Source organism: Podarcis vaucheri, assembly GCF_965113315.1.
Source record: "Podarcis vaucheri genome assembly, chromosome: 11".
Taxonomy (NCBI): domain Eukaryota; kingdom Metazoa; phylum Chordata; class Lepidosauria; order Squamata; family Lacertidae; genus Podarcis; species Podarcis vaucheri.
In genome coordinates, this window is record NC_138749.1 from 130,815 (window position 1) to 157,100 (window position 26,286).

The following is a 26,286-nucleotide window of genomic DNA, read 5'->3' on the forward strand; positions in this document are numbered from 1 at the left end:
TGCCCCAGGGTCTCCGGCACCCAGCAGGCATTGCAGCCAGACCTGGAAGCCTCCATCCTTCCTACAATTAGGCGGGCTAAGAAGTGTCTCTGTGTCCCACTGAGGGCCAGGTGCTGGTTCCATTTCCCCCACAGTGACTGTGCCCAGTCCTGTAGGGCTCTTGGCCCCCCAACAGGGATCTCCTCTGGCTGGCGGCTTGCCCAGCCAGCTCCTCCTCCTCCTCCCTGCCTGGCCAGCCAGCCGGCCTCCCCTCAGGCCCCATTGTGGGCTGCAGCTGTTTGGGGAGCACTTGGCTTGGGGTGCAGAAGAGTCCAGGCTCCATCCCACCTAGAGAGCAGCTGCCAGCCAGTGCAGACAACACTGAGCTACATGGCTACATTCTTCCAAGGACTTCGCAGAGACCCCTTGCCTTCTCCTTGGAGTCAACCACCAGGGAGGCAAGGGTGGCAGAGCCACAGGGCAGCAGATCAAAGAAAAGCATTGCCTCCAGGGGCCCCACAAATCGAAGGCGCTGCTGCTCTCCTCCCCTAGGGAGCAAATGGCAGGTCTCCTGGGCGCTGCACTCACCCCTTAATCCCAGGGGGGTTGTGGCTCACCTCAGGTGTCAGCCCAGACCACCCCAACAATAAGAGGGGCCACAGCTCTTCCCTAGCACTCCCCCACCCCTCAAGGGAGTATCCACAAGTACCTTAGCCTCCCCCCTGAGGACAACAATGAGGCCTATGTCCAGAGACCCCCACCCCCTGCCCCTCCCTCCCCGCTGCCCCACCCAAAAGAGACCTCGGGAGACACAGCCCTCCTCTGTTCAACTTGCTTTAATAACTGGACAGGCAGGTGAGGGGCAGTGCAGAGGCAGAGCCCCACAGGGGCCAGCACAGGCCTGGGGGGCAAGGGGGCTTCCCTTCAGCAGGAGGTGCTGGCCGGGCAAGAGTGGGGGGCGGGGGGAGGGGGCCGCTGCTGCTGCTGCTCCTCCAGAGGTTGTTCCTCAGAGGTTGTTCAGTTCCAGCAGTGTCTGGTCCAGGACCTGGTGGATGCCGACGTTCTCCTCCTTGGCGCTGGCCAAGCTCTCTGCAAACACAAGGCAGGCACACCCCACCACCGCCAGAAGGAAGCCCACCCCCCACCCCAGCCCGGGAGAGAAAGAGGCAGGAGATAAAGAGAGACACACACACAGAGAGAGCGAGGGCCCAGTCAGTTCAGCGGCTCCATCCAATAGCAAGATCCCACCCCCCACCCCAGTCCCTGGAGGGCAGCTGAGGTGGCCCCTCCGTCCTGGCTGCCCAGAGGCCTGCCCTCTTCACCACCACCTGCTCCTAAGGAGAACAGTCCGCTCCGGTCCCCAAACACCTTGGAAGAGGGTGTCGATCCGTGAAGAGGAGCAAGGCGGCAGCAGCAGCAGCAAGAGGAGCAGTTCAGGAGAGATGGAGAAGCAGAGAGGAGAGACGCTGCTTGCCAGGATCCTGTCCCATTCACCCCACCCCTTGTCAAAAGGGGCTCCCACCCTGCCCAGCACCTGCTGAGCTCTTCTCCAGCTCAGACTGGGAACCACGCCTCTCTCCTCCAGGAAGGCGTGCAAGAGAGGAGACCCCCTTCCCAAATCCTCTTGCTCCAAGAAAAGGGCTTCTCAGGGGGGAGAAGGGAGGGGCAGGGGAGGGGCTGCCCCCCCCCATGAAGCAGGCAAGGGCAGGGGAGCTGGGGGGCTCAGTTGTGGAGGCTGTGGAGGACCAGCCGCAGCTCAGTAGCCAGGAGACTGTTTTTCTCCTCCTCCTGCCGGGAGCGCTCTGGGGGGGGGAAAGATCCGTGTCCAGCAGCCAGAAAGGAGAAAGAGAGAGAGACAGAATGAGAGAGAGAGAGAGAGAGAGAGAGAGGGCAGGAGAGGCCCGTCAGCACCAGAGGAAAAAGGGAAGCCCTGGACATCCATGCCCCGTCCCCATAGCCTCTTGGAGGGAGCAGCTGGTTGAGACCCCCAAGCCCCCCTCCAGGAGCCAGGAGCGTTTCCATGGGACAGCTGCCAGGCAACCCAAGCAAGGACACCCCAGTTATCTCCTGCCATCTGCCATCTTCCCCAATCTGGAGCCAGGGGAGGAGGCCGGCTGCAGGATGGAGGGCAGCAGACAGGCAGGGGGCAGAGGCTCCCAAGGGGTCACATCCCTCAGTGCCCCCAGAAGGCTGGCCAAGGGCAAAGAGGCAGGACCCTCCAAGCCCCCTGCCTCCATGGGGCTCACAGGGAGGGGGGAAGCCCTTTGACGCCCCCCCCCCGCAGGGGCAGCCCTTGCCCACTCAGATGCCAGGGTTCAAGGAGGGAGGGAGAGGTTGAGACAGCAGATGAACTAACCAGGCATGTTGGGCAACCGGTGAGTCCAGAGCCCCACAGAGGAGGAGACAGAAATGGAGGCGAGAGAATGAGAGAAAAAGAGGCGTTTGCTGAAACTGTTTATTGAACCCGAGACTGGAGAGGAGAACAGAGTCATGAAAGGGAGCATGGAGGACAGACAGTGGGACGGACAGACAGGCAGAGCCGAGAGGGGCACAGCAGGGCCTCAGAGGGACCTGCCAGGGGGGTGCAAGGCTGCTTTCCACAGTGGGGTCTCGCTCCCACCCACCAGGGAAGAGGCCCAGATCCCCTTACCCCCCAGCCCAAGCTGTGTGCCTGGCAGAGCCCCCAAACACCACCTCCTCTGCCAGGAAAGGCACTTCTGGCGCTGGCACAGAGCTCCCCACCCCCTATCCCCACCTGAGGTAACTTGGCCTCCCCTCCTAACCCCCCCCCCCAGCACACACACAGGGGAGCACTTGGGGGTGTATCCTGGGCAAGCGAGGGGGAGGGTGGGAGCAGACAGAGACGGAGCTCAGAGGGAGGTGATGTCGTTCAGGGCATTGTCCAGCTCCTCACTGATGGCTTTGAACTTCATCTTCTGGGCATAGACCTCGTCTGCAGGTGTGCATGGAAGGTGAAGAAGGTGGAGGCAGTGAGGCAGAGCAGAGCAGTGCAGGGGGGTGGAAAGAAAAGAGTGAACGTGAGAGGGAGGGAAGAGAGAGGAAGAGGAAGGCGGGTGGCTGGGAGAGAGACGAGGTGGAGGAGGAAAAGAGGAGGAGGACACCCTCACCACCTTCACAAGGACCCAACCCTCTCGGAGCCCATCCCCTGCTCTGGCTCCCAGCCCCACCCCTTCCCAGCCCAGCGGAGGGGGCAGGCGGGGGGAGCACCTTCTTACCTTCCAAGTCATCAATGGTTTTCTCCAACTTTGCAACAGACCTCTCAGCAAACTCTGCTCGGGTCTCAGCCTGGGGGGGGGGGACAGAGAGGAAGGAAAGAGATGAAGAGCCCATTGGGTGGGAGACTCAAGGGGGGGGCATCCTCCCAGGTTGCTGTTGGGTCCAGAGCTGCAACCCCCACCCCCTAGAAGGCAGGAGCAGCTCCGCAGCCGATCTCCATTCTCCAAGCCTTGCAACACCCTCCAGAGCAGAACACAAAAGGCTCCCTCTTCTCCCCCCCCCCATCATGAGCAGATGGGGAGAATATTCCTCAGTCCTTCAGTTTGGGGAACATATTTTATTCTCACCCCGATCTTGTTGTCTTACATCCCCTTTACTGATGACTGATCTATTGTTCATTTATGGTCATTTTATTCTGTCTTCTTTAATTTTTTTACAGTATGTTAAGAAGCAGTTCCCTCCTTTGGGGGTTCTTTCTACAAAGCCTTGCACAAATAAAGAAACTTCATGGTCCCCTCAGTTAAGTGGCAGCTCTGGCTTCCAAAGATGCATGCACAGAATTGTAGAGCTGAAAGGAACCCCAAGGGTCATCCAGTCCCTGTGCAGGGATAAGAGTTCATTGGGATTAGGCTCTGCAGCTCTGCATAGGGATCACAGCTCCAGGCATTAAGTCGGCCGTAGCGACTCCTCTCCGTTCCTTCCACACATCCAGGGCTGCTCCCCAGCCAGACCTGCCTCTTGGGTCTAACCAGCAGGAGCAGCCAAGGCTGCCAATCCAGCTCTGGAGTCAGGATGGTGGTGTGAGGGGTGCCTGAACCCCAAAGGAGCTATTTGGCATGGGGCTGAGGGGAGGCTCCCAATGCAGAGAGCCACTGGGCAGCTGGGTGGGGAGCAGGAGAGATTTCTGCTCAGGCTGCTGCAGACTGAAAGGGTTCCTCACTCCCCCTGCCCGCCGGGAGGGTCTGGCCCTGACCACCCCCAGACTCTGCGCTTGTTTTGCTTCTGAATGCCTCTCCAAACGCAGCAGAGCCTGGGTCCATCTTGCTTGCATGGAGAAAGTGGAAAGAGAGAAGTTTCCTCCTCTCTCCCATGACGCTGAACGTTGAAGATTCAGGGTTTCTGACTCAGGATCTTTTCCCCAGCCCAATCTGCTACTGGGACTGAACTTTCTGCCCCTCAGCTTCAGCTTTGGATGGAGAGGGGAGACCGGTCCCAGGTGCTGCTCACCTCCTTGAGTTTGTCCGTCAGCAGCTTGATCTCTTCCTCGTATTTGTCCTCCTTGGTGGAATACTGGAGATGGGGAGAGCAAGTGTGAGGGGGGAGGGGGAGGGCAGCCCCTGTCCCACTCCAAGCAGGTCCCTCCCTGAAGGAAGCCCACCCACCCTCATCCCACCAGGAAGCTCCGTACCCCGCCCCTCCTACCTTGTCTGCCTGGGCCTCCAGGGACTTGAGGTTGTTGGTGACAATTTTCAGCTCTTCCTCAAGATCCCCACATTTACTGTGTCATGTCCAGAAAGACAGAGGCAGGCGAAGGACAGGAGGAGGAAAAGGGAGAGAGGGGGAGAAGGAGAGAGGGAGAACCAGTTGAGACAGCAGAGAAGAATCTGAAGAGGAAGAAGCAGCAGCAGCAGAGAGAAAGCAGCAGCGGGAGGTTCCTCTGGTGCCACAAGAGGCATCGCCAAGGCCCTGAGAATCCCCCTTCTCTGTGTGGGGAGAGGCACAAGCCGTGGGTCTCCAGCAGCAAAGCAAGGCCCATGTGTCCTGCAGGCATCTCAAGGCCTCTGTCTTGGCACAGCACACTTCCCTGGGCTGAGCTGAGACAAAAAGCCGCCTTAGGGGCAGGGGCAGGCCACAACCCGCATTACAGCACTGACGGACAGGTGTGTGGGTGTGCGTCAGGCTGAGGGCCAGCTCTGTCTCTGCAAGGCCAGGAACCTCCCTCAGACCCCTTGCGACTCAAGCTCTTTGCCCTGGTTAAGGTGGCTGGGAGATCCCCGTCTCCTTCTGGGCTGCCAGCAAACCACGTCACCATTCCACTGTCGCCAGGGCCAGGCTGGCAGCCTGATTCCTGCCCCATTACTGCCCATTCCCCGCTTGTGGGGTGCTCTCCCCAGGGAGGCTTGCCTGGTGCCTTCGTTCTATATCTTTAGATGCCGAGCGGACATTTTCCTGTATAACCAGGCCTTTGGCTTCGAACTATCTGTGCCTTTTCAGAAGTTGGGGCATGGTTTTTCTGTACAGTCATACCTCGGGTTGAATGCGCTTCAGGTTGAGCACGTTCGAGTTGCGCTCCGCGGCAACCCGGAAGTAACGGAGCGCGTTACTTCCGGGCTTCGCCACTTGTGCATGCGCAGACGCTCAAAATGATGTCATGCACAGAAGCGGCGAAAAGCAATGCACGCATGCGCAGACATGCCGTCACTAGTTACATTTGCTTCTAGATGCGAACAGGGCTCTGGAACGGCTCCCGTTCATATCTAGAGGTACCACTGTATTCCTTCCATCCTGGTTTTAATTGTTTATTATTATTATTATTATTATTAATTGAATTTATACGCCACCCTATACCCAAAGGTCTCAGGGCGGTTCACAGAAAAGATCAACATAAAAACCACAATACAGTCAGCCTCGGGTTACAGACGCTTCAGGTTGCGTTTTTTCAGGTTACAGAGCGCCGAAACCGAAAGTACCAGAATGGGTTACTTCCGGGTTTTGGCGGTCGTGCATGCGCAGAAGCACTGAATCGCAACCTGCGCGTGTGCAGATGCGCCGCTGTGGGTTGTGAACGCTGTGGATTGCGAATGTGAATCCCACACGGATCACATTCGCAACCCACAGTGTCCACTGAATATGTAATCAAAATAAAAACATCAAACCAATAACACCCCCCCCAAAAAACCCACATTTTAAAAGGGCATAGGGTGTGTGCATATATGTGGGGTTTTGTTTGCTTGGTACTAAGTCACTTTAGGTTGCCTTGAGCAAGATAATCCGACCCCCAAAAATACATAAATATAACACATATAAATGAAATCTCTTGCTTGGTGGCTTTTGCTGCACTCGAGAGGCCATGGGCTCCAAGGCAGACCCCTTCCCCAGCGTGCCTCTGGAAGGCGCCAGCTGCCCTCCATTCCTAGCCAGACAGCCGTGCCACCCTTGCCCAGGGTGAGCCTCTGCAAGATGGCCAGACGCAGAGTGGGGCCAAAGCCACCTCTCTGTCCGGCATTTGGCCGCCTTTCACGCCTCCCCTTGAGGGTCCTGCATGGGGGTGGCATCTGAGCACAGAGCGGAGAGGCTGGATGGGAGAGGAGAGGAAGAAGTGCTCAGAAGGACAATGACCAGAGGAAGCAGGAGCAGGAAGTGTGCACAGCTCAGAGAAGGAGAGAGAGAGAGACGGAGGAGGGGGTCCCCTGCTCAGTACCTCTTCCTCTGCAGCCATCAGGGATTTGAGGGCCTGATCCATGGTACGGAGCTCCTCTTCGAGCTGCCTCATGCGGCTGGGGGGGCAAGGGGGCAAGCAAGGTTTAGCAGCGGGGAGGATGCAGCCCCCCTGCAGCGCCCTGGGCCTGGCTGCCCCCAGAGAGCAGGACAGGTGCCCTGCAAGGGGGGCCCCACTCAAGGCAGTCTGACGTATGTTAACCTTGGAAGGCAAAAGGGAGCTGGCTCTGCCTGGGGTTCAATCCTGCCTGCACTCTTTTCCTTACGTCACCCTGAGAGGCTCTTGCGGTGGGGAGGGAGTAAAAAATGATGGGAAGGAGCCAAGGGGGTCAGCTCCACAACAAAGAGGGGTTGGATGAAACACCCCCCCCTTTACAAAGGAACACCAACCACACACGGGGGGCTGTGCAGCATCAGCAGACCCCTCCTCGCAAGAGCCAAGGGAGGGGAGGGACGGCTGGCCTTTCTAGCCCTATTTGGGCCTTGGAAGCCCCTCTGCCGCAGGTCCTCTGCCTCAGGCCACGTGGCTCAAGGACGGGGGGCAGAGGATGAAGCCCCCCCCGAAGGCCAGGGACCCCCTCTCCAGCACTGGGCCTGCAACAAAGCCAAGGTAGGTTCCCTTCCTCCCCGACTCCCACCCCCATAGGGGTGGGGGGAGAGAAGGACCATGCTGGGAGCTCCAGTCCCAACGCAGCACAGCCTCCGGCCCTCTGGTGTCCAGCCCTGGTGCCCCCCTCAAGGGAGGCCAGCGAGGGAGCCCCCCGTCTGCCTGTGGCCACACTCACCTCTCGGCCACCTCGGCCCTCTCCTCTGAGCGCTCCAGGTCCCCCTCCAGAATCACCAGCTTACGGGCCACCTAGGAGCCAAGCAGAGGGACGTCAGGAGGGCAGTCCGGGAGAGGGGGGCAGCTGCTTCCCTCCCCAGGCCCCCTCCCCCCCTGGGGCCCCCTCACCTCCTCGTATTTGCGGTCGGCATCCTCTGCAATGTGCTTGGCCTCCTTCAGCTGCATCTCCTGGAGCTCCATCTTCTCCTCGTCCTTCATGGCTCTGTTCTCAATGACCTTCATGCCTCTGGTGGGGAGAAGCCACAAGCCCCGTCAGCCACAGGGCCCAGGACTGCCCCCCCCCCAGAGTCCCAGAGAGCCTCAGGAGCCCCAAAGAGAAGCCCTAGAGTCGGAAGGGACCCCAAGGGTCATCTAGAGCAGCCCCAGGAAGGCCACATCCTGGCTCCTCTTGGCCCTGCTGGCTTCGCTTGCACACCCAAGGCAGAAACTACCCCAGAAGCTCATCCAAGATAGGCTCTCGCCTCACCCTCCCTGCCCAACACCCCCCACACAGAGGTAAGCAAAGGGGCAGCCTGCATGGGAAGGGTCCTCTGAGTGACCCCACTGAAGGCTCCTCTTAAAGGCTCTGAGGGGCAGCCCTCCCTGCCCAGAGCAGTGGCCAACCTCGCAGGGGGGGCCAGGCCACACAAAGGCACCTCAAGGGTCTCCATCGTGGCACAAGGCAGCATCTCCCTTGGAAAGGGAGCTGGGAATGGGCTTCTCTCCCGGCTGCCCTCCCTGCCTTGGAAAACCCAAAGCCAGGGCCAAGAGGCCAAAAAGACTGCAGCCCCTCAGCAGCCTGGCTCCCCTCTCCCTCTGGCCAGAGCTGACGGAACCTCTCTCCTGTGGACTCTGACACAGAGACCCCCCTGCCAATGGGAGGGTCTCCCAGTGGATCTCCTCCTGACAGATCCAGAATGGCAGCAGGAGAGTTGAGAGGAGGAGCATGAAGCACTTGAGGCCTTCCTGCCTTTGAAACCAGATAAGGGATGAGTCGAGAACAGCACTTCCTGCATCAGAAGGAGGTAGGTCTGGATGACCTCTGAGGTGCCTCCCGACTCGACACTTTGGCTGTTCTCTGTCTCATTTCACATTCCCATATTCAGATCTTCATCAGAGGACCTTCTTTGCCCCGGGGCCTTTCAAGCCCACCCAAAGTGGCCCCAAGGCAGCTATGGAGAGCTCAAGCAGGCCCCTCACCCACCTCTCGCTCTCGTCAGCCATCTTCTCCGTCTCCTCCAGCTTTTGCAGGGCGGTGGCCAGGCGCTCTTGGGCTCGGTCCAACTCCTCCTCCACCAGCTGGATGCGGCGGTTGAGAGAGGCCACATCGGACTCAGCCTGGAAGGAAGGAAGGAAGGAAGGAAGGAAGGAAGGAAGGAAGGAAAGAAGAGGGTGCAGAGGTCAAGCACAGGCTTAGCCCTGCTCCACAGCCCAGCCGCCCCCCTTCCAGGCAAGCGCTGCCCTCACCATGCCGCCCAACCACAGCCCCATAGGGCTGCCCACTCCCACCTCACAGCCCTTCCCACCATAGCTGTCAGCTTTCAGATTTGAAAAGAAGGGAACAGCAGCCTCAAAAATAAGGGATCAGCCTCACCTGTCCCAGGGACAGTCTACAGGATATCTAACAATCCGGGATAGCAGCGGGAAGCAGCGGGAAATGGCACTGGAATAAGGGAATTTCCCGCAAAAAAAGGGAAGGTTGACAGCTATGCTTCCCACCCCACAGATGCCAAAACACGACCCCAGGAAAGCCAAGGCCATTCCAGGCACATGAGAAGCTGTGCCCATTTGGTGGATCTAGCCAGTCACTGGTGGGCAGCCATGACTCGCAGGGTGCCAGGCAGGGTCGGTGCCAGGCAGGAGTCTGTCCCTGGGGGTGACACTCTGCCCCTGAGCTCCAGCCCCTCCCCTCTCCCTGCTTGACCCCAGTCAAGGCCCAGCCAACTCAGAAGCCAAAAGGGGCCTTGAGCCGCCACCAGCCCCCCACCTGGCCCCACAGATCACACACACAGCCTTAGACCCCTTTCCCATCCCAGTCTTGGGCATGCAAGAGCCTCACCCCCTTCCCCATTGCTGGCCCTTTGGGGAGCCCCAGCATCTTTCCCCAAATCTCAGCTCCTCTGCTCTCCCCCCCCCCGGCTCACCAAGCCCAATGCCCCTCAACTCAGCCCCCATGCCTCACTTCTCCTCGCCCTGCTCTTGCACATGTGTCCCCCCCACCCGAGGCATGGGGCGCAGTTTCCCTTTTGAAACTCCCACTGGTCTCCTCTTGCTTGGCCTCACTTCCAGGAATCAGGAAAAGTTTCCACTGTCTTAAATTTAGCTGATTGCAGGTTCTGGGAGCTTGCAAGTGGGGTGTTTGCAAGGATTGCAGGAGGTGATGGAAGAGAGTGATCTTCTGTGAGAGTGATCTTGTGTCTTTGGCATGAAGGCTGCTTGCTTGTCTGAGCTGCTTGCTGGCTTGAGGGTGCGGCAGAGTGCTCTGCTGAGCACATGATCCTGAGTGGGAGGCGCTACTGCTGAGAGGAAGCTGGGCTGAAGGAGGAAGTGAGTTGGGAAGGAGATAGCAGCCAGCAGCAATCACAGTTTCACTGGTTGCCACTTCTGGGAGTTTTTGCACAGAATCCCTGGCCAGGACACTGAGTGGGGGAGGCCCCAAGTCCTGTCTCACGGTGTGCATAGGACCAAGGGGCATGGAGGGTGAGGGAGCTCCTGCCATGACCTGCAACGCCTGCGCCATGTCGGTCTTCCTACCGGAGAACGTGCAAAAGTGCAAACTGGTTGCCTTACTGGATGAGAAGGTCCAGCAACTTGAGGCCTGGCTAAGCACACTTCGAGGTACAGGAACACACGCAGGTTTCTCGACAGAGCTGAGCGGATGTGATAGAACAACAAGACTGGTGGGATGCCCCTACAGAGGAGGCAGATCGCCCATTGCAAGAGATGAACCCCTGGAGGAATGTGGCACACAGAAGTGGGACTGTCAGGAGCCGTGCTGGGTCATTGGGGCTGCAAAATCGCTTTCAGCCCAGACACCAATTCTGGGCCAGAAGAGCTGGGACAGCAACGGCTGACCTCAGAATACACCAAGATGACTGTGAAAGGTACAGAACAAAGAATGATTCCTGCTACCCCCCAAAGGAGGAAGAGATAGGAGGAGATGGGTTTGGAGAAAACATTTTCCGTTCTTGACCTGGGACTCAGCTAGATTGGTAAAGAAATGTGTTTTATATGTGATATAGCAATGTGACACCAGATGGCGCTGTGGAGTCAAGTCTTTCCCAACCGGATTTCCTTGGATGAGTTTACAACACATTTAACTGAAACGCTTCTTTGATGTGTCTGGATCCAGCCCTAACCCCTCCAGATCCAAGGCTGCGAATTGTGGATGAGTATGCTGATAACCCACTTGCTACCTTCCAAGGAAATGATCTCAGACAAAGGGAACTGCTGTCTGGAGAAGGCAAGTTGAGAGGAAGGAGTAGGAAATACTCAAACCATAAGGTTCCTGCCTTTGTAATCTATCCCAATAATATCCAGATAAGCTCCAATAGACAAGAGGGTGAGACTCAAGAGCAGCAGTGGGAGACCTTAGAACACTTCAAGGAGGCTTTGGAAGGCAGAGTGCATAGAACAATTGCTGCCCCTCCCAAGAAGAGAAAGAGATGAGTGGTGGTAATAGAGGACTCCCTACTGAGGGGGACAGAGGCAGAATTATGCAGTGGAAACAGGATGTCCCAGGAGGTGTGCCGTCTTCCAGATGAAAAGATTCATGTTGCGACAGAGAAGTTGCCAAGTCTTATGAAGCCCACCGACCGCTACCCCTTCCTTCTGATTCATGTGGGTACAAATAATACTGCCACACACAGCCTGCGACATATAGCAAGGGACTATGAGACTCTGGGCAGGAAGCTGAAGAACCTTGGAGCACAGGTGGTCTTTTCATCACTCCTTCAACAGGAGTTGAAGGCCACTGCCCAGGAAGAGAGGAAAATACTGGAGATAAACCACTGGCTGCACAGGTGGTGTCGTCAGGAAGGGTTTGGCTTCTTGGATCATGATCTTCACTTCATTGAGGAATGACTTCTGGCGAGAGATGGGCTGCACCTCACAGCGGTTGGCAAGAATGCCTTTGCTATGAGTCTCGTGAACCTGATCAGGAGAGCTTTAAACTAGATCTTGAGCAGGAGGGAGACAACATGACAGACAACAGAAGAACACATGGTACTGGAGATAATAGCTTCAGTGATGCACAGAAAACTGAGGTGGTACTCCAGAAACTCGCTAAATAATAATAATAATAATAATAATAATAATAATTTTTATTTATATCCCGCCCTCCCCAGCCGAAGCCGGGCTCAGAGTGGCTAAAGGGCAAGAAATCACAAGAAAGAAGCAGCTGGAGGAACGACTGGTGGTTTCAGTTGTCTCTACACAAACGCACAGAGTATGGGAAACAAGCAAGACGAATTGGACCTTTTATACAGGATGGCAAATATGACCTGGTAGGCATTACTGAAACCGGGTGGGATACGACTCATACTAGACTGTAGGAATTGAGGGGTATAACCTGTTCAAAAGGAATAGACTAAACAGGAAGGGAGGAGGAGGACCATCATATGTAAAGAATGTGTACACTTGTGAAGAAAACCATGACCTGGAGCATGGAAAGCAGATTGAGAGTATATGGATAAAAATTGTAGGAGAGAAACGCAAGAGGGACCTTACTGTGGGGGTCTGCTATAGACCGCCAAGCCACACTGAAGACTTGGGTGATGCCTTACTAGAGCAGATTACCAACCATTCAAAAAGGAGAGATATAAACATGGGGGACTTCAACTTCCCCATATCTGTTGGAACTCAGACTCTGCCAAAAATGTAAGGTCCAACAAATTCCTCCATTGTCTCAATGACAATTTCATTTCTCAGAAGGTGGAAGAAGCAAAAAGGGGATCATCTATCTTGGACCTGGTCCTCACCACTAGGGAGGAACTGAGCAATGAAGTGGAAGTACTTGGAAACTTGGGAGGAAGTGATCGTGTCCACCTGGGTTTCGTGATACAAGGGAAAGCTGCCTGTAGTCAGACATGCACTCTGGACTTAGAATCTTAGAATCATAGAATCCTAGAGTTGGAAGAGACCACAAGGGCCACCGAGTCCAACCCCCTGCCAAGCAGGAAGCCCCATCAGAGCACTCCTGACACTTTAAGAAGGCCACTTTCAAAAAGCTTGAAGAGCTACTGGGTGAGATCCCAAAGAGTCCAAGATGGGTGGGAGTTTCTTAAAAGTGAAACACTGAAGACAAAAATGCAGACGATTCCAGCAAGAAAGAAAACTGGGAGGCATTTAAGGAAACCGGTGTGGCTGCATAAGGAGCTCACAGATGAGCTGAGATTTAAGGACATGTATAAGAAATGGAAGAAAGAGGAAATCACAAAGGAAGAGTATACATGAGTAGCCAACAGTTGCAGGGTGAAGGTCAGGCAGGCTAAAGCTCAGAATGAGCTCATGCTTACAAGAGAGGTTAAAAATATTAAAAAGATTTATTCAGCTATGTTTGAAGCAAGAGGAAGAACAAGCAAGTGGTATGTCCTCTGTGTGGAGAAGATGGAGAAACGCTATTGGGTGACAGAGAAAAGGCGGAGCTACTCAACAGGGGGTTGGACTCGATGGCCCTTGTGGTCTCTTCCAACTCTATGATTCTATGATTCTAACACCTATTTTGCCACTGTCTTCACCCAAAAGGAAACTGATGCCCAACCTGGCGATAACAGAATAAATGATGTAAGGAGGGAGCTGCAGCCCAAGATAGGAAATGAGGTAGTAAGTAAGGGAACACCTAGCTACTTTAAATGAATTCAAATCTCCAGGGCCTGATAAGGAGCTTGCGGGCGTAATCTCAGAGACTATGTCTATGATCTTTGAGAATTCTTAGAGGACAGGTGAGGTCCCTGCAGACTTGATCTGGGCAAATGTTGTCCCCATCTTCAAAAATGGTGAAAGATAAGAACCAGGTAACTACCGACTGGTGAATTTGACATCAAGACCAGGGAAATTCCGAGAACAGATAATTCAATAGTCGGTCTGTGAGCACTTAGCAATTACACATTCTTTTCTAAGACCCAGCATGGGTTTCTCAAAAGTAAGTAATGCCTGATGAATCCCATTTCTTTTCTTTTTTTAATGGAGTTGCAAGCTTGGTGGATCAGGGGAAGGCTGTAGACTTAGTGTATCTTGATTTCAGTAAGGCTTTCAACAAAGTCTCGGATGATATTTTTGAAAGGAAGCTTGTAAAATATGGGTTGAACAAGGTAACTGTTAGGTGGATTTGTAGCTGGTTGACTGACTGAGCCCAAAGAGGACTCCTGAATGGATCTTCGTCATCCTGGAAAAAAGTGACAAGGGGGGTGTCACAGGGTTCTGTCCTGGGCCCGCTGGCGTCCACCATCTATAAATGACTTAGATGAAGGGGTTGAGGGATGCTCATCCAATTTGCAGATGACACCAAACGGAGGGGTGGCCAATGCCACAGAAGACAGAAGCAAGATTCAAAATGAGCACAACAGCTTGGAGAATTTGGCACAAGCTAAGAAAGTGAATTTCAACAGGGACAAGTGTAAGGTTCTGCACTTAAGCAGGAAGAACCAGATGCACACATATAAGATGAGGAGCATCTGGCTTATTAGTAGGACATGAGAAAAAGATCTAGGGGTCTTAGGACCACAAGCTTAACATGAGTCAACAGTGTGATGCAGCAGCAAAATGACTAATACTGTTCCAGGCTGCATCAACAGAAGCATAGCATCCCAATCAAGGGTGGGAGAAGTCCCATTCCATTCTGCCTTGGTCAGACCACACCTGGAATACTGTGTCCAGTTCTGGGCATCATAATGTAAGAAGGATATTGATGAGCTGGAACATGTGCAGAGGAGGGTGACTAAGATGATCAGGGGTCTGGAAACCTTGTGGGGAACCGTTGAAGGAACTGGTTGTGCTTAGCCTGGAAAGAGGAGACTGAGAGGAGACAGAGAGCCATCTTCCAATATCTGAAGAGCTGACACATGAAAGATGGAGCAGGTTTGTTTTCTTCTGCTCCAAGAGGTAGGACTCAAACCCATGGCTTCAAGTTACAAGAAAGGAGATTCCAACTAAACACCAGGAATAACATTCCGACAGTAAGACTGTAGAACGGTCTCCCTCGGGAAGTTAGACGGCCATCTGACATGGATTCTTGAGCTGAGTTTCCTGCATGGCAGGGGTTGGACTAGATGACCCTTGGGGTCCCTTCTATCTCTCTGATTCCATGATTCTCCCTGGTGATCCTGTTTGTGCTCTTTAGTCCCTTCCTGCTTGGGCTGTTCAAGGGGCAAGACAGGGGCTCTGCCTGCAGAAGGTCTCCTGTCACTTCCCAAGAAGGTTCCTTCCCAGCTCTGGCCGGCAGCAGCTCCCCCAGGCTCCCCGCTGCCCAGGCGCTTTCCCTTCTGCTTCCTCTCCCTAGCGCTGGCGCAACTGGTGCAACATCGCCCCCTCCCTTCCCCAACTCCCCCCTCCTTCCATCTCCTGCACTTAAGACTGAACATCTGCAGGCCGAGACTTGTAGGCTTTTAACTTCATCATGCATTGGGCACTTTAAGCACGACTGGGGGTGGGCAGGGCAGGGGGGGCGCTCTCCCTCTCAGCAGCACAGAAAAGAGAAAAGAACAACCTCCTTCTGCAAACTGTGGAACTCCCCACCCCAACTTGGATGGTTTGAAGAGAGAATTAGACCAATCCATGGAGGAGGAGGAAGCCGCTCTCAGCGTCTCCTAGCCAGGATGGCTCTGCTCTGCCTGCACGGTCAGGGGCAGCAATGTCCCCGAATCCCCGTTGCTGGACCCCCCAGGAGGGGAGAGGGCTCTTGCCCCCAAATCCTGCTGGAGAGCTTCCCATAATGGGCAGCTATTTGGCCTCTGTGAGAAGAGGGTCTGCATGAGGCCTTGGCCTGATTCAGCCGGCTCTGCCTAGGTGACGCTCCTGAGACACACACCCCGCCCAGGTCCCCAGCCTACACAAGAGGAGTGCCAGGCCACCTGCAAGGTGATGTCACAGCCCAACTTTTGTGTGGTGAAAGCCTTTGGCCCAGGGGCTGGTGCCACCTCTGTGCCGCCCAGCACAGGGCAAAGAGCAGCGCAGGCAGCTCCTGGGAAGCTGCCCCACCCAGACAGGATGGCTGTTGGGCCGCAGGAGCCCAGCTGGGGGTCCAGGGCAGCAGCAGCAGGAGCAGCATGTGGGGTGGTGGGAAAGGGAGGCAGCCCAGCAGGGAGGGGGGAGGAGCAGGAGCAGGATGGGTGCTTTGCCTGCCTGCGCTGGAGTGACTAAAGCGGCAGGAATGCCTCCAGAGCAGATTCGCTCCCAAAAAGGAGATGGACGGGAGCTGCTCAGGGGTGGGGGGTGGATTTCCTGTTTATTGCAGCTGCAAAGCATGGGGGTGGGATTCCCCCTCACTCCCCATCCATGCTCTGGCTGAAGGGAAGGGAGGAGCCAGCAGAGGCAGGGCTCCTCCCCCACCTCCCCCCCACTCCCTCAGCCCCTCCCTCCCCCCACATTCCAGCCAAGGGAGGTGCTTTCTGCTGCTGGTTCAGGCCCAGGGAAGGCGGAGGACCACAGAGCGGCAGAGGGCCAGGAAGCAGCCTTCCCCCAAGACCCTTGGAGAGCTGGGCCCAGGGAAGGAAGAGGCAAAGAGGCAGCCGGCAGCAGAGGAGGCCGGAAGGGCTTTGGGGGGCACAGGACCAAGGAGGAGGGGGAAGCCCAGCTTCTGGGATGCTCATCTGGAGGAGGACTCCTGAGATCAGAAAAGGAAGTCTCCACGCCCCCCCCCCATGGCAATATAAAAATGCCTGGCTAATGCTCTGCATCAGGTGGTTGGACTAGATGACCCTTGTGGTCCCTTTCAACTCTCCAGTTCTGTGATTGCATTCTTGTACTGGTAGGGCAAGGTATACTGCCTCTGGATAGGGAGGCTCTAGTCTGAGCTAGCAGGGTCAGCCATCCTGAATCTGCAATGATTGTCTTTATGGGCCAGACTAAAGGTTCCAGCAGAGACAGGCTTGCCCCTCCACCTGCCGCCCAGAGTCCACACAGCAGTGCACAGTTAGCTGCAGAACTCACTGCCACAAGACACACCACCAGCCACAAAGGAATTAGGCAACGAATGGAGCCAGGAACGGCCAGATTGAAAGGAGCATAGGAAGCTGCCTTCTATGGCCACTGGTCCATCTGCCTCTGTATTGTCTACACTGACTGGCAGCAGCTCTCCAGGGTTTCAGGCAGGGGACATTTTCAGCCCTACCTGGAGATGCTGCTGGGAATTCAAGCCAGGACCTTCTGCACTAACCAAAACATTGTGGTGTCGGGAAGGAGGTGGCATGAAGATCTACATTAGAAACAAGGGGAGGGGGAGAACGATCCGCTGCCTGAGATGGTCACCTCACCTTGCCTCAAGGGAGGGCCGGCCCTGGCACTAACCACAGGGCTCTTAAGACAGGAGGCTGCACACAAGAAGCAGCAGGAGGCTTCCGAGTACCAGAACAGCCGCAAGGCAAGACCTGCACTTTCCTGAACAACTTGTTGGCTGCTTCGACCTGCAGAACTGGCCCTTTTACAGGTGCCCCATAAAGTGCCCCAGCACTGTGGAACTCCCTGCCTAGTGACATCCGGCACGCACCTTCCCCGTATTATTTTTGATGCCTTCTTAAAATATTTTTGCTAGCCTAGTCCTATTCATTCACTGCTGATTCTAACCATTTTTCAATGTTTAATTGCTGGTTTTTGTTGATAGTCTTAATATGTCTTATGGTTGGACAGTGTTCTCAAAGCTACAACATGAGTTTGACCAAACTGCAGGAGGCAGTGGAAGAGAGGAGGGCCTGGCGTGCTCTGGTCCAGGGGGTCACAAAGAGGCGGACACGACAAATGAGAACAATACGTCTTACAAACCAATTAGATGTTTTGTTACAGTCAAGTCGTATATAAATTTCATAAACTAAACAGAATTTAAATTAGAACAAATTGTTTGGCTGTTGGTAGAGCTAAGGGCCCCGTCTCTGATAGCTGACCAAGATTCCAGCCTGAAACTCTGGCCAGCTGCTGTTGCTCAGTGCAGACACCCCCAAACCAGGCGAGCCAGGTGAGCTTCCTATGGGGACCCAAAGCTGTTTGCGGGGTCAAGGCTGTTGGGCCTTTGCAGCCCAACTAAGCCAGGCAGCCTTCCCACTCCACGCCTCGCCCAATGGAGACACGGGGGGGGGGAAGCCTGGCCCTGGGGCTAAGTCCCCCACCCCAACCAGCAGCCCACTTCTCTTCCCGCCACACAACCAGCTTTGCCTTGGGAACAGCCCACCGGTGGGATTACTCAAGATCCTTGGGGGAGGGGTGCCCAAGGAAGGCCCTCTCACTCCCCCCCTGGGGCCAGAAACTGGAGGGAAGGAAGCCCTCCAGAAGGACCTCTCTGGCTTGGGAGTCCCAGCCACAGGGAAGGAGGCGCCTGCTCATTCCCTGCACTGCAGAAACGCTCTCACAGCTCTGCAAAAACCAGACGGTCCCCTCCTCATATTTGTGCCCTTCCCCCAGGTGTACGGTGCAGTCGATAATCTGATTCCACCTGGGCTCAGGGAACAGCCAAGGGACTGGAGGGGGCCACCAGCTGGGGCTGGCCAGGAAGCCACCCGCAGGACTCCTGCCAGCCTCCTGTCAATTATTTACCGGGCTGCTTCAGTTCCAAGAGCCTGCAAAGAGGAGGGGTCAGGAATACAGGGACAGACACACACCGCCTCAGTACCGCACCCTCATGATTGTCTTCCTCTTGGAGGCAAGACCACTTTCAAGCCCCCCCCTCCCCGCCAGGCCAGGCATGTCCCACACCCCAACCGTCGGAGCCCCCCATGGAATGATGTCACAGGCAGTAGCAGGCCCTGGCCAAAGGGGGGTGTCAAGCTGACCCAAATCCTGTCCCCCAACCCATCCTGGCTGCCTAGCAGCTCCCCACCCCCAGCTCTTGCACAGCCAGAGCTCTCCCTGCAATGCGCAGCGCACTCTCTTCTCTCAGGTAGGTCCGCACCTGGCTCAGCAGGAACCGCCTTCTCACGCACAGCTGAAATGGCACCAGGATCCCACCTTGCCCTCTTTCCACTACTAGAGAGATGCTCCTGGGAAGGGGCGCGAGTACCAGAGTGAGGATTCAGGGGCAGGAACCCCTGGAGGAGGAGGCGCTGCAAAGAGGTCCGTGGGCAGCGTGCCAGCCTCGCACCCTCCGCTCCCCCATCTGGGAAACGGGCACAAGGGCGTCCCCTGCCAGGAGTGCCCGAGAGGGGAGCTGGAAGAGCTTCGCGCGCCTCGCACATGCTGCTTCGCTAGAGAGCAGAGCCCTTGGCGGAGACCCCGTCCTCTGGGACCCCCAGCACCCTCCAGAAGGACCCCTCTCCCGAGGGTACCCATGTGGCCCGCGGGCGACGAGGCCACGCCCCTGCCGCCTTCGGCCGGGAAAGGAGCGCGGAGGAAGCGGCGCCTCCCCGGATCCAGGTGGGCCGGGCGGCTCTGCGCTGGGCGGAGCGCGAGCGAGCGAGCGAGGCAGGCAGGATGCAGGCGGATGCCTGGCGAGTCCCCCGACGGGAAGCCCCGCCCGGTGGAGCCGGCCCTCTGCACATGCTCGGCAACCCCGCCCTTCCGAGGCGCCGCTTCCTTGGGTCGCCCCGGGGAGAGCCCAGCGCCGGGTGCCCCGCCAGCCCACCACAAGCCTTCAGGGAAAAGGTCGCCCCGGGGCTGGCGAGGCCGTCGGCGCTCCGGCCGAGCCCTTCCGGGGGGCGAAGCGGACCCTCCCGGCCGCCGCCGCCGCCGCTCTCTCACCCGCTCGCGGGCCTGGCGCTCGGCGTCCACTTCCCGCTGGAGGTGCTCGGCGCGCTCCTCGGCCTCGTCGGCCACTTGCTGCAGCGTCTGGATCTTCTTCTTGACCGCCTCGATGGAGCTGCTCCCGGCCATCTTCCCGGGCGGAGGCTGGAGCCCGTCGGGGGGCTGGATCGGGGGCGGCGGCGGGCTGGCGGGGCTCCTGGCCCGGGCTCTGGCTGGCGCTCGGTCGCTCCGTCTGCTCGCCTACCCGCCCAGCAGGAAGAAGCGCTCAGGATGCGGGGCGAGGCGGCCTTCCGCGCCCCGCCTCCGCCGCCGCCGCCTCCTCCTGCTGCTGCCGCTGGCTCTGCCCCTCGCGCGCCTCCTCCAGCGCGCTGGCCCGGCCTCGCTCTTAAAGAGCCCGCCGCGGAGGCAGGGAGGGAGGCAGGGAGAGAGGGGGCTGGCGCGGTCCGTCGGGGGTCGCGGCGCCGGCCAAAGCGAGGCAGCGCGCGCTAGGCGGGCCGGACTCAGGCGCAAAAGGCGGCCACGCGCAGGCCCGGCCATTGCAGCCTCCTGGCAAGCGGGGGCCCCGGACTCCCCGACGCTTCCTCCGGGGCAGCGTGCCAGGTGTCGGGGCCCCGGGAAGAGCCTCGCTCGCTCGCCCGCCCGGCGGCTTCATGCGGTGGCCTCGGGGAAGACTCCGCTGCGCCCCCTTCTGGGCTCGCTTTGCCCCACAGGGCTGATCCGGTGGCTACTTGGCTGGAGGACTGAGAAGAGCACCCAGCCAAGCGGGGACTTTAGGATCTCCCTGCTGCTGTGACTCCGCCGAACTGAACGGAGTCTCCTCATCAGATTTGGTCAGCTGCTGGTTGCTGCAAAGGCACAAGAATGAAGGCCACCTCTGCTGCTCCAAGGCTGAGCCATCAGTAGGGATCTGTGTTAAAAGAGATTCTTCGAGGGACACTCTGCATATGCTTTGGGGCATTTCGTCCTTGGAGCTGCAGAATATTCGGTTCTGGTCTTACTTTCTTGCAACATGGCACTCAAAGCAGCGGAAGCAGCCCCCACGTGGCTGCTCCAGGGACTCACCAGTCCAGGCGCTGGCCAGGCCTCCTTGGCTTCAGTAAGGTGGTTGCCTCCTGGGCATACCTGGCACCCTGTGTATGCTCAGAAGCCCGTGGACCAGACCTGTGACTCACAAATGGGCAGAGGGCTGATGGAAGAAGAGCGTCCCCAGTCAGGGCCACTGGGATTTCTCTGCTCCTTTTTAAGCTGCCTTTATCCCATTAACCACAGAGTGTTTAGATGACAGCACTGCACAGCAAGGGGGAATAAAATTCTGCTTAAGAACCTGAGAAGGGCTTACTGGATCAGGCCAGTGGCCTGTCTAGTCCAGCATCCTCTTCTCACAGTAGCCAACCAGATGCCCTAATGGGAAGCCCAGTAGCACTTTCCCCTCTTCTGGTTTCCAGCGATTCACATTCAGAAACATTGCTGTAGACGCAGAGCAGAGCCATCTTGGCCTGGAGCCCTTTATAGCCTTGCCCTCCATGAATTTGTCCAAGCCCCATCTAAAACCATCCAAGTTGGTGACCATCACTACTACTTGCAGTGGCCGACTTTGGGGTCTCACATTTCAGCAGCATCCTGTGCAACACCGAAATTTGGTGTCCTTGCCTCTTTCCATCCCAAGGCTCCACGCCCAACTGGTTGCACTTCCCTAAATCCGCCTCTGACGTCTTGCGGGAGTGAGTTCCATAGGTTAACTGTGCACTGTGTGAAAAAGTCCTTTCTTTGATCTAGCCTGAATCTGCCAACATTAAGTATCATTGGATGTCCAGGTGGTCTAGTGTGGAGAGGGAGACAAGTTTTTCTCTTGCCACTTTCTCAATGACTTCTATCATGTCGCCTCTTCTTTGCCTTTTTTGGATACTAAAAGGCCCAAACGCTGCCACTTTCCTCCATCCCCACGATCATTTCAGTTGTCCTTTTCAGAACAGATCTGAAGTCCTTTGCCCAGTTCTGGGCTCCTCCGCTTTGCCATAGATAAACTGGAATGGTTTCAGAGGAAGGTGGGAAAGATGCTCAAGGAGTGTGGAAAACTAGTCCTGCGAGGCCAGGCTGGAGGAACTGAGCCTGCTTTCCCTGGAGAAGAGGAGACCTGAGAGCCTTCTTCCTCTTCCTCATCGTCTTTGCTGAAGGGCTGTCATTAGACAGAAAAAGGCAGGGAGTTCTTTTCTGCTGCTGTCCCAGGTGGCAGGATGAGATCCACCTGGCTTACATTACAGGAAGGCCTCTTTATTGATGGTAGGAGCAGTTTGAGGGTGGTGGGAGCACTTCCTGCTCCTTGGAGGGTGAGCCTCTCCGTCCCACGTAGTCGTCTTCAAGCAGGACCCAGACATCCATCTGTTTTCTTTTTGAGGTAGGGGCTCTAGCTCTGGGTTTCCTCCACTGAGCAGGGGGCTGGACTAGATGGCCACCGAGACTCCTTCCAGCCCCTTCTTGGGTGAAACAGCTGGCGGAGAAGGGAGAGCACAGCCATTGTGGCTGGTAGCTAAGCACCTGCCACCTTTCGGCAAGATAGGGCTCCTCCAAAGCAAGTCCCAGCGTGTGAGTGCGTGCGTGCTGGGGAGGGGGTGTCACAACACTCTATGGCAAGCTGGATGTGCTCATACATCTCCCATGTGTTTCCACTTCCTGGTCTCTTGAAATACTAGGTTGCTGCTTGCTGCATTGGAGCACAATTCCTTCTCTCTGCCTTCTGCTGAGTCAGACCACTGGGGCCATCTAGGTCAGTAGTGTCTGCACAGGCAGGCAGCGGCTGTTCCAGATTTCAGAAACAGAATGTCTCCCAGCCCTGCCTGGAGCTGAACGTGGGACCTCTGTGTGCAAGGCAGGTGCTCCACCACTCCGCTGTGTCCTGTCTGTCTCTGTTTTATATCATCAAAGCTGCTTGAATAGTGTTGGGTTTTCAGGTTTTACCTTCTTTTGCTATTTCCTTGCACAGCTCCCAGAGTCTGATAGTTCTTGAATGTCTAATGTTTTAATTGAATTAATTATGTTGAGATTCCTTCATTGCAGGGCTCCAGGGTGCCAGTAGCCATCTGTGGCCACTGGTTTACTTTCTCTTCCGGAGGACCAAGGAGGCTTGCACCTGAAAGACTCCCTAGTCCAGGGCTGGTGCCTGGCAGAGTTGCAGAAGCACTGCCACCCCCCCCCCCCGGCCAGCCTAGGGAGCCCCTCTCCTGCCTTCAGCTGTGAGGGTGCCAGAAGCAACTCCCTTCAGGCTGTGCCTGTGCTATAGCCATTGTGTGACATGGCAGCCTCCTGGTGCACAAAGAGAAACACCAGTCCCCTAAGGCAGAAATGCATGTTGGGAAGAGTCTTGGGGTCCAGGGGTGGGCTGAGCCAATCCTGCTCTCAGGAGAGCAAACCTGAAGCCCAGCCTTTGCTGACACTTGGAAACACCCTCAGGTCCACATCCTCTCCCAGGGACACCGCGTGGCTCTTCTTTGGCTAGGCACCGCCACCCGCTCTGAGGCCGGAACTCAGAGGTCAGGCTTTCTTCCTGTCCCTCTAGGTCTAGGATGTCCCTCCCCACGCAACCACGCTTGCCAAGTTTCCTCCTGGGGAGGCTGTGAGGCCAAAAGTATCTGTCTCACAGGGCCAGGGAAAGATGCAACTGGCCTGTGACATTTATGATCATAGTCCCTTCTGAATGGGGCAAGTTGAGCCCCCTGGACCAGTGAATTTGGGGCCACCTCCCCTTTTGCCTCCTCTGATCACGTCTGCACTGTGCTTTCACCCTGGTACATTCCCAGGCTTCAGTTCCTCTCTTTCCATTCAGGAGGAAAGAACACCCATGGTTTGTCCCCATTCCCATCATTTCCTGCTCTGATGCTACACATGCGCACCTACATGCTTCCATTCAAGGACCTCCACCTCTCAGGCACTTGCCTTGTCTCCTCCAGCCCACTCAGGCCCCTGAGCAGCCACCTGTGGTGCCCCCCCTTTCTCCTTCCCCAGGGCCTGAGCTGCCTCCCCTCTTGCTCAGCCTGGCCTCCCCCTGCATCCAGTGGCGGCTTCCCCAGCGGCTGGCCTGGGGGAGGCCAGATGACCACCTGGGCTCTGCCCCCCCCCATGACCAGCCCTTTGAAGTGGCATCAGTCAGCATGGACTGTGTGCTGGACTCCTGGAAATGGGGGGACCTGAAAGGCGAGGCTGAGGAATGGTGCCAGGCCAGCTAGCCGGTTTCCAAGCCAGAATTTCTGCCTTGGTCTTGGTGCCCCCCAAGGGGCCTGGAGCCATTGCAAAGCAGTCCGGGGTTCCCTTCCAAGCGCAGGAAAGGGGGGGGGAGAGACTTCTCAAGGCAAAGTCACCTTTACGTAAGGACTCATAAGAAGCCACACACGCTTCCGGGATGGGGGGAGGCATTTATTTCCCACACAGGGTTGCGAAAAATGTCCTCCATTGGCAGAACAGACGAAACCTGGGGCAGCCCCGGCCTGCCTGCCAGAGCCCAGCTGCACTGGGGAGAAAACCTGCATCTGCCTTGTTCTGGACGGGCCGCAAGAGGAAAAGGGGGACCTGCCTCCGAGTGGGGCAGAGCCAGGGCGGCTGCGCTCCTACATCCCGGCAGTTGCTCTGCGCCAGTCAGCCCCCCCGCCCCGCCCTCTAGCCAGTCTCCTCCTCTGGCTCGGGGAATGGCCAAATATGAGCAAAGGCGGCGGAGGCTGGGACGGGCGGGATGCTGCGCAAGACCGAGGGCGGAGGCTGAGGAATCGTAGGTTCAAAGGATGGAGAAGCTGGAAGGCACCCAAAGGGCCATCTAGTCCATCCCCCTGCAATGCAGGAATCGCGGCCAAGGAGGATCCCTGGTGGAGGCGGGGTGCCCCTTGGGGGAGTCGCCCGCAGCCTCCCGGTCCTGCGCCCAAGGGACTGGCTTCGAGGCTCATCTGCGCCCTGCAGCAAGCTAGGAGAGCGGCCCTCGTGCCAGCCTGCGGGAACTAAGGGGCATCATCCAGCCATGGGCCCCTGTGCACTGTGGCCTGGGGGGGGGCGGGTAACAGGTAGACCATGTCCCCCCCCCAAGGCCTCCCGGGGCTAAGAGTAGCAAGGCTCTGGACCAGGCTGCGTCGCCAGCCTCCCGCCTCTGGGTTAAGCCTCTGGAGGAAGGAGCAGGCGAGAGCCTATTAGCACCCCGATTAGCACCGCCTCGCCTGGCATCTGTCTGGCTCGAGCCCTCCGCGAGGCGGAGTCTGCAGACGGGCTCTGCCTGGAGGGGTCATATCTGCTGGCAGTGCCCACTGGCACTCGAGGAGCAGCCAGGGCGGCCTCTGCTCCTGGACTGCCCGGCATGATGGGCGCAAAGACAACCGCCAGGCAGGCTGCGCGTGTGGACCCGCTCAGTCCCGGCCAAGAAGGGGCTTTTCCGGAAACACCGGGCAGGTGCTGGCACAGTGCCCGAGCTGTGCGCGGACCAAGCCGAGCAAGCAGCCAGTAGACCGCCGGGAGAAGCCGGGTCCGAGCACTAGAGACCCCGCCCCGCGCTCCCCGCTTCGCTCCAGCCGCGCAGGTTGCGCCGCCTCCTCTCCCGCCCGCTGTTGGCGGCGGGTCCGGGCTGGCGGCGCTCCAGGCGGCGGGTCCCTTTTAGGCGCTCCTTAAGACCCCCTGATCGCCTTTCACCCGGGCCTCGAGCCTGGCTCGGGCAAGGAGCATTTATTTATAGGGTGTCAAATGCCCTCGAAGGAGGCCGAGCCAGTGGCGGGTCCCCCGAGCGGGCTCCTCTTTAAAGCCCTCGCAGCTGTCGCTCCCTGGAGCTCGGCCGGGCCGGAGGAGCACGCCGTGTCACCACCTCCCGCGCCAAGAGCCCCTTCCTGGCCCCGGGGAGACCCTCAGCTAACGAGCGCCCAGGAATGCCTTGACAACTTGATGGGCGGCGCGGGTGCCAAGGCCCGCGCCCGGAGCCTCCTCTGCCCGCCCGCCCCGTCTTAATGGCCCAGTGACGGCTCAATTCATCCTCGGGGAGGGGGGGGAGGGGGGAGGCCCCACTGGCGGGCAGCTGCTCGGGGCTTAACGAGCCCGGAATACCTGGAGGGGCCCCGTCCCCTATGTCCTTGCTCCTCGGCGCCACCCACCCTGGCCCGGGCAGGATTGGCCCTCCGAGGGCATGCCTGCGCCTTCCCTTGCCGCCCCTCCGCCCCGCGAGCCGGACTTACGTCGCCGGCCTTCTTCTCGGCCAGCTCCAGCTTCTCCTGGGCCTCCTTGACGGCCTCCGAGTACTTGTCCACTTCATCCTCCGTCCCCTTCAGCTTCTTCTGCAGCCCCTGCTGCTCCTCCTCCAGCTGCGGGGGGTCGGGGAGAGAGAGGGGGGAGCGTCAGCGGGAGGCCGATGCGCTGCTGCTCGCTCCTACCCGGCGGGAAAGGGGGTGCCCGGGGTAAGGAAGGAGCGGGGGGGCAGGAGGGCATTCCTGCACTCAGGATTATCTGGGGTGGGGAGCCTCCAGAGATGGGAGCCCAGCGGTGGGAGTTGGGAGGGCATCTGCCAGCTGGAAGCGGATTCACAGCTAGTGGGTGGGGGTCTTGCCTGGCAAAGTGTCCCCCCAGATCAACTGTCGGGGATGGAGGGGGCTAGCGAGGTGTGGTTCCTCCTGGGGGGTCTGCCCTTCTGGGGAGTGGGCGCCAAGAGGCCTGTGGGGCGGGCGGGCGGGCGGGCACCTGTTTGCAGCGGTCCTCGGCCTGCTTCTTGTCGGCCTCCGCTTGCTCCGCTCGGTCGATGGCGTTCTCCTTGTCGAGCTTGAGCATCTGCATCTTCTTCTTGATGGCTTCCATGGCTGCGGCTGGAGAGGCGTCGGGACCCGACGGGAAGGACGGTCGGAGGCGCGAGAGCGAGAAGGAAAGGCGAGCGGAGCCGCGAGCGGTGGATACTGGCTGCGCGCCCCGAGCGGCTCGCA

At 57.7% G+C, this 26,286-nt stretch overlaps 1 protein-coding gene across 8 annotated transcripts; it reads right to left on the reverse strand.

Moving 5' to 3' along the window:
* Window positions 1–799: 799 nt before the first annotated feature.
* TPM2 (tropomyosin 2) lies at window positions 800–26,286 on the reverse strand. 8 transcript variants are annotated; one of them, XM_082242229.1, is made up of 9 exons: window positions 26,051–26,286; window positions 25,552–25,677; window positions 8,682–8,815; window positions 7,607–7,724; window positions 7,440–7,510; window positions 6,638–6,713; window positions 4,444–4,506; window positions 3,216–3,285; window positions 800–1,068 (listed from the first exon to the last, which is right to left on the reverse strand). In XM_082242229.1, the coding sequence occupies exons 1-9, from the start codon at window positions 26,162–26,164 to the stop codon at window positions 986–988; spliced, it is 855 nt and encodes a 284-aa protein (XP_082098355.1). In that variant the 5' UTR covers window positions 26,165–26,286; the 3' UTR covers window positions 800–985. The 8 variants fall into 8 exon arrangements, with proteins under 8 accessions (XP_082098355.1, XP_082098353.1, XP_082098359.1 ...); XM_082242227.1 differs by lacking the exon at window positions 6,638–6,713 and adding an exon at window positions 4,639–4,714 and having other exon boundaries at window positions 26,051–26,280; XM_082242228.1 differs by lacking the exon at window positions 800–1,068 and adding an exon at window positions 2,421–2,932 and having other exon boundaries at window positions 26,051–26,283.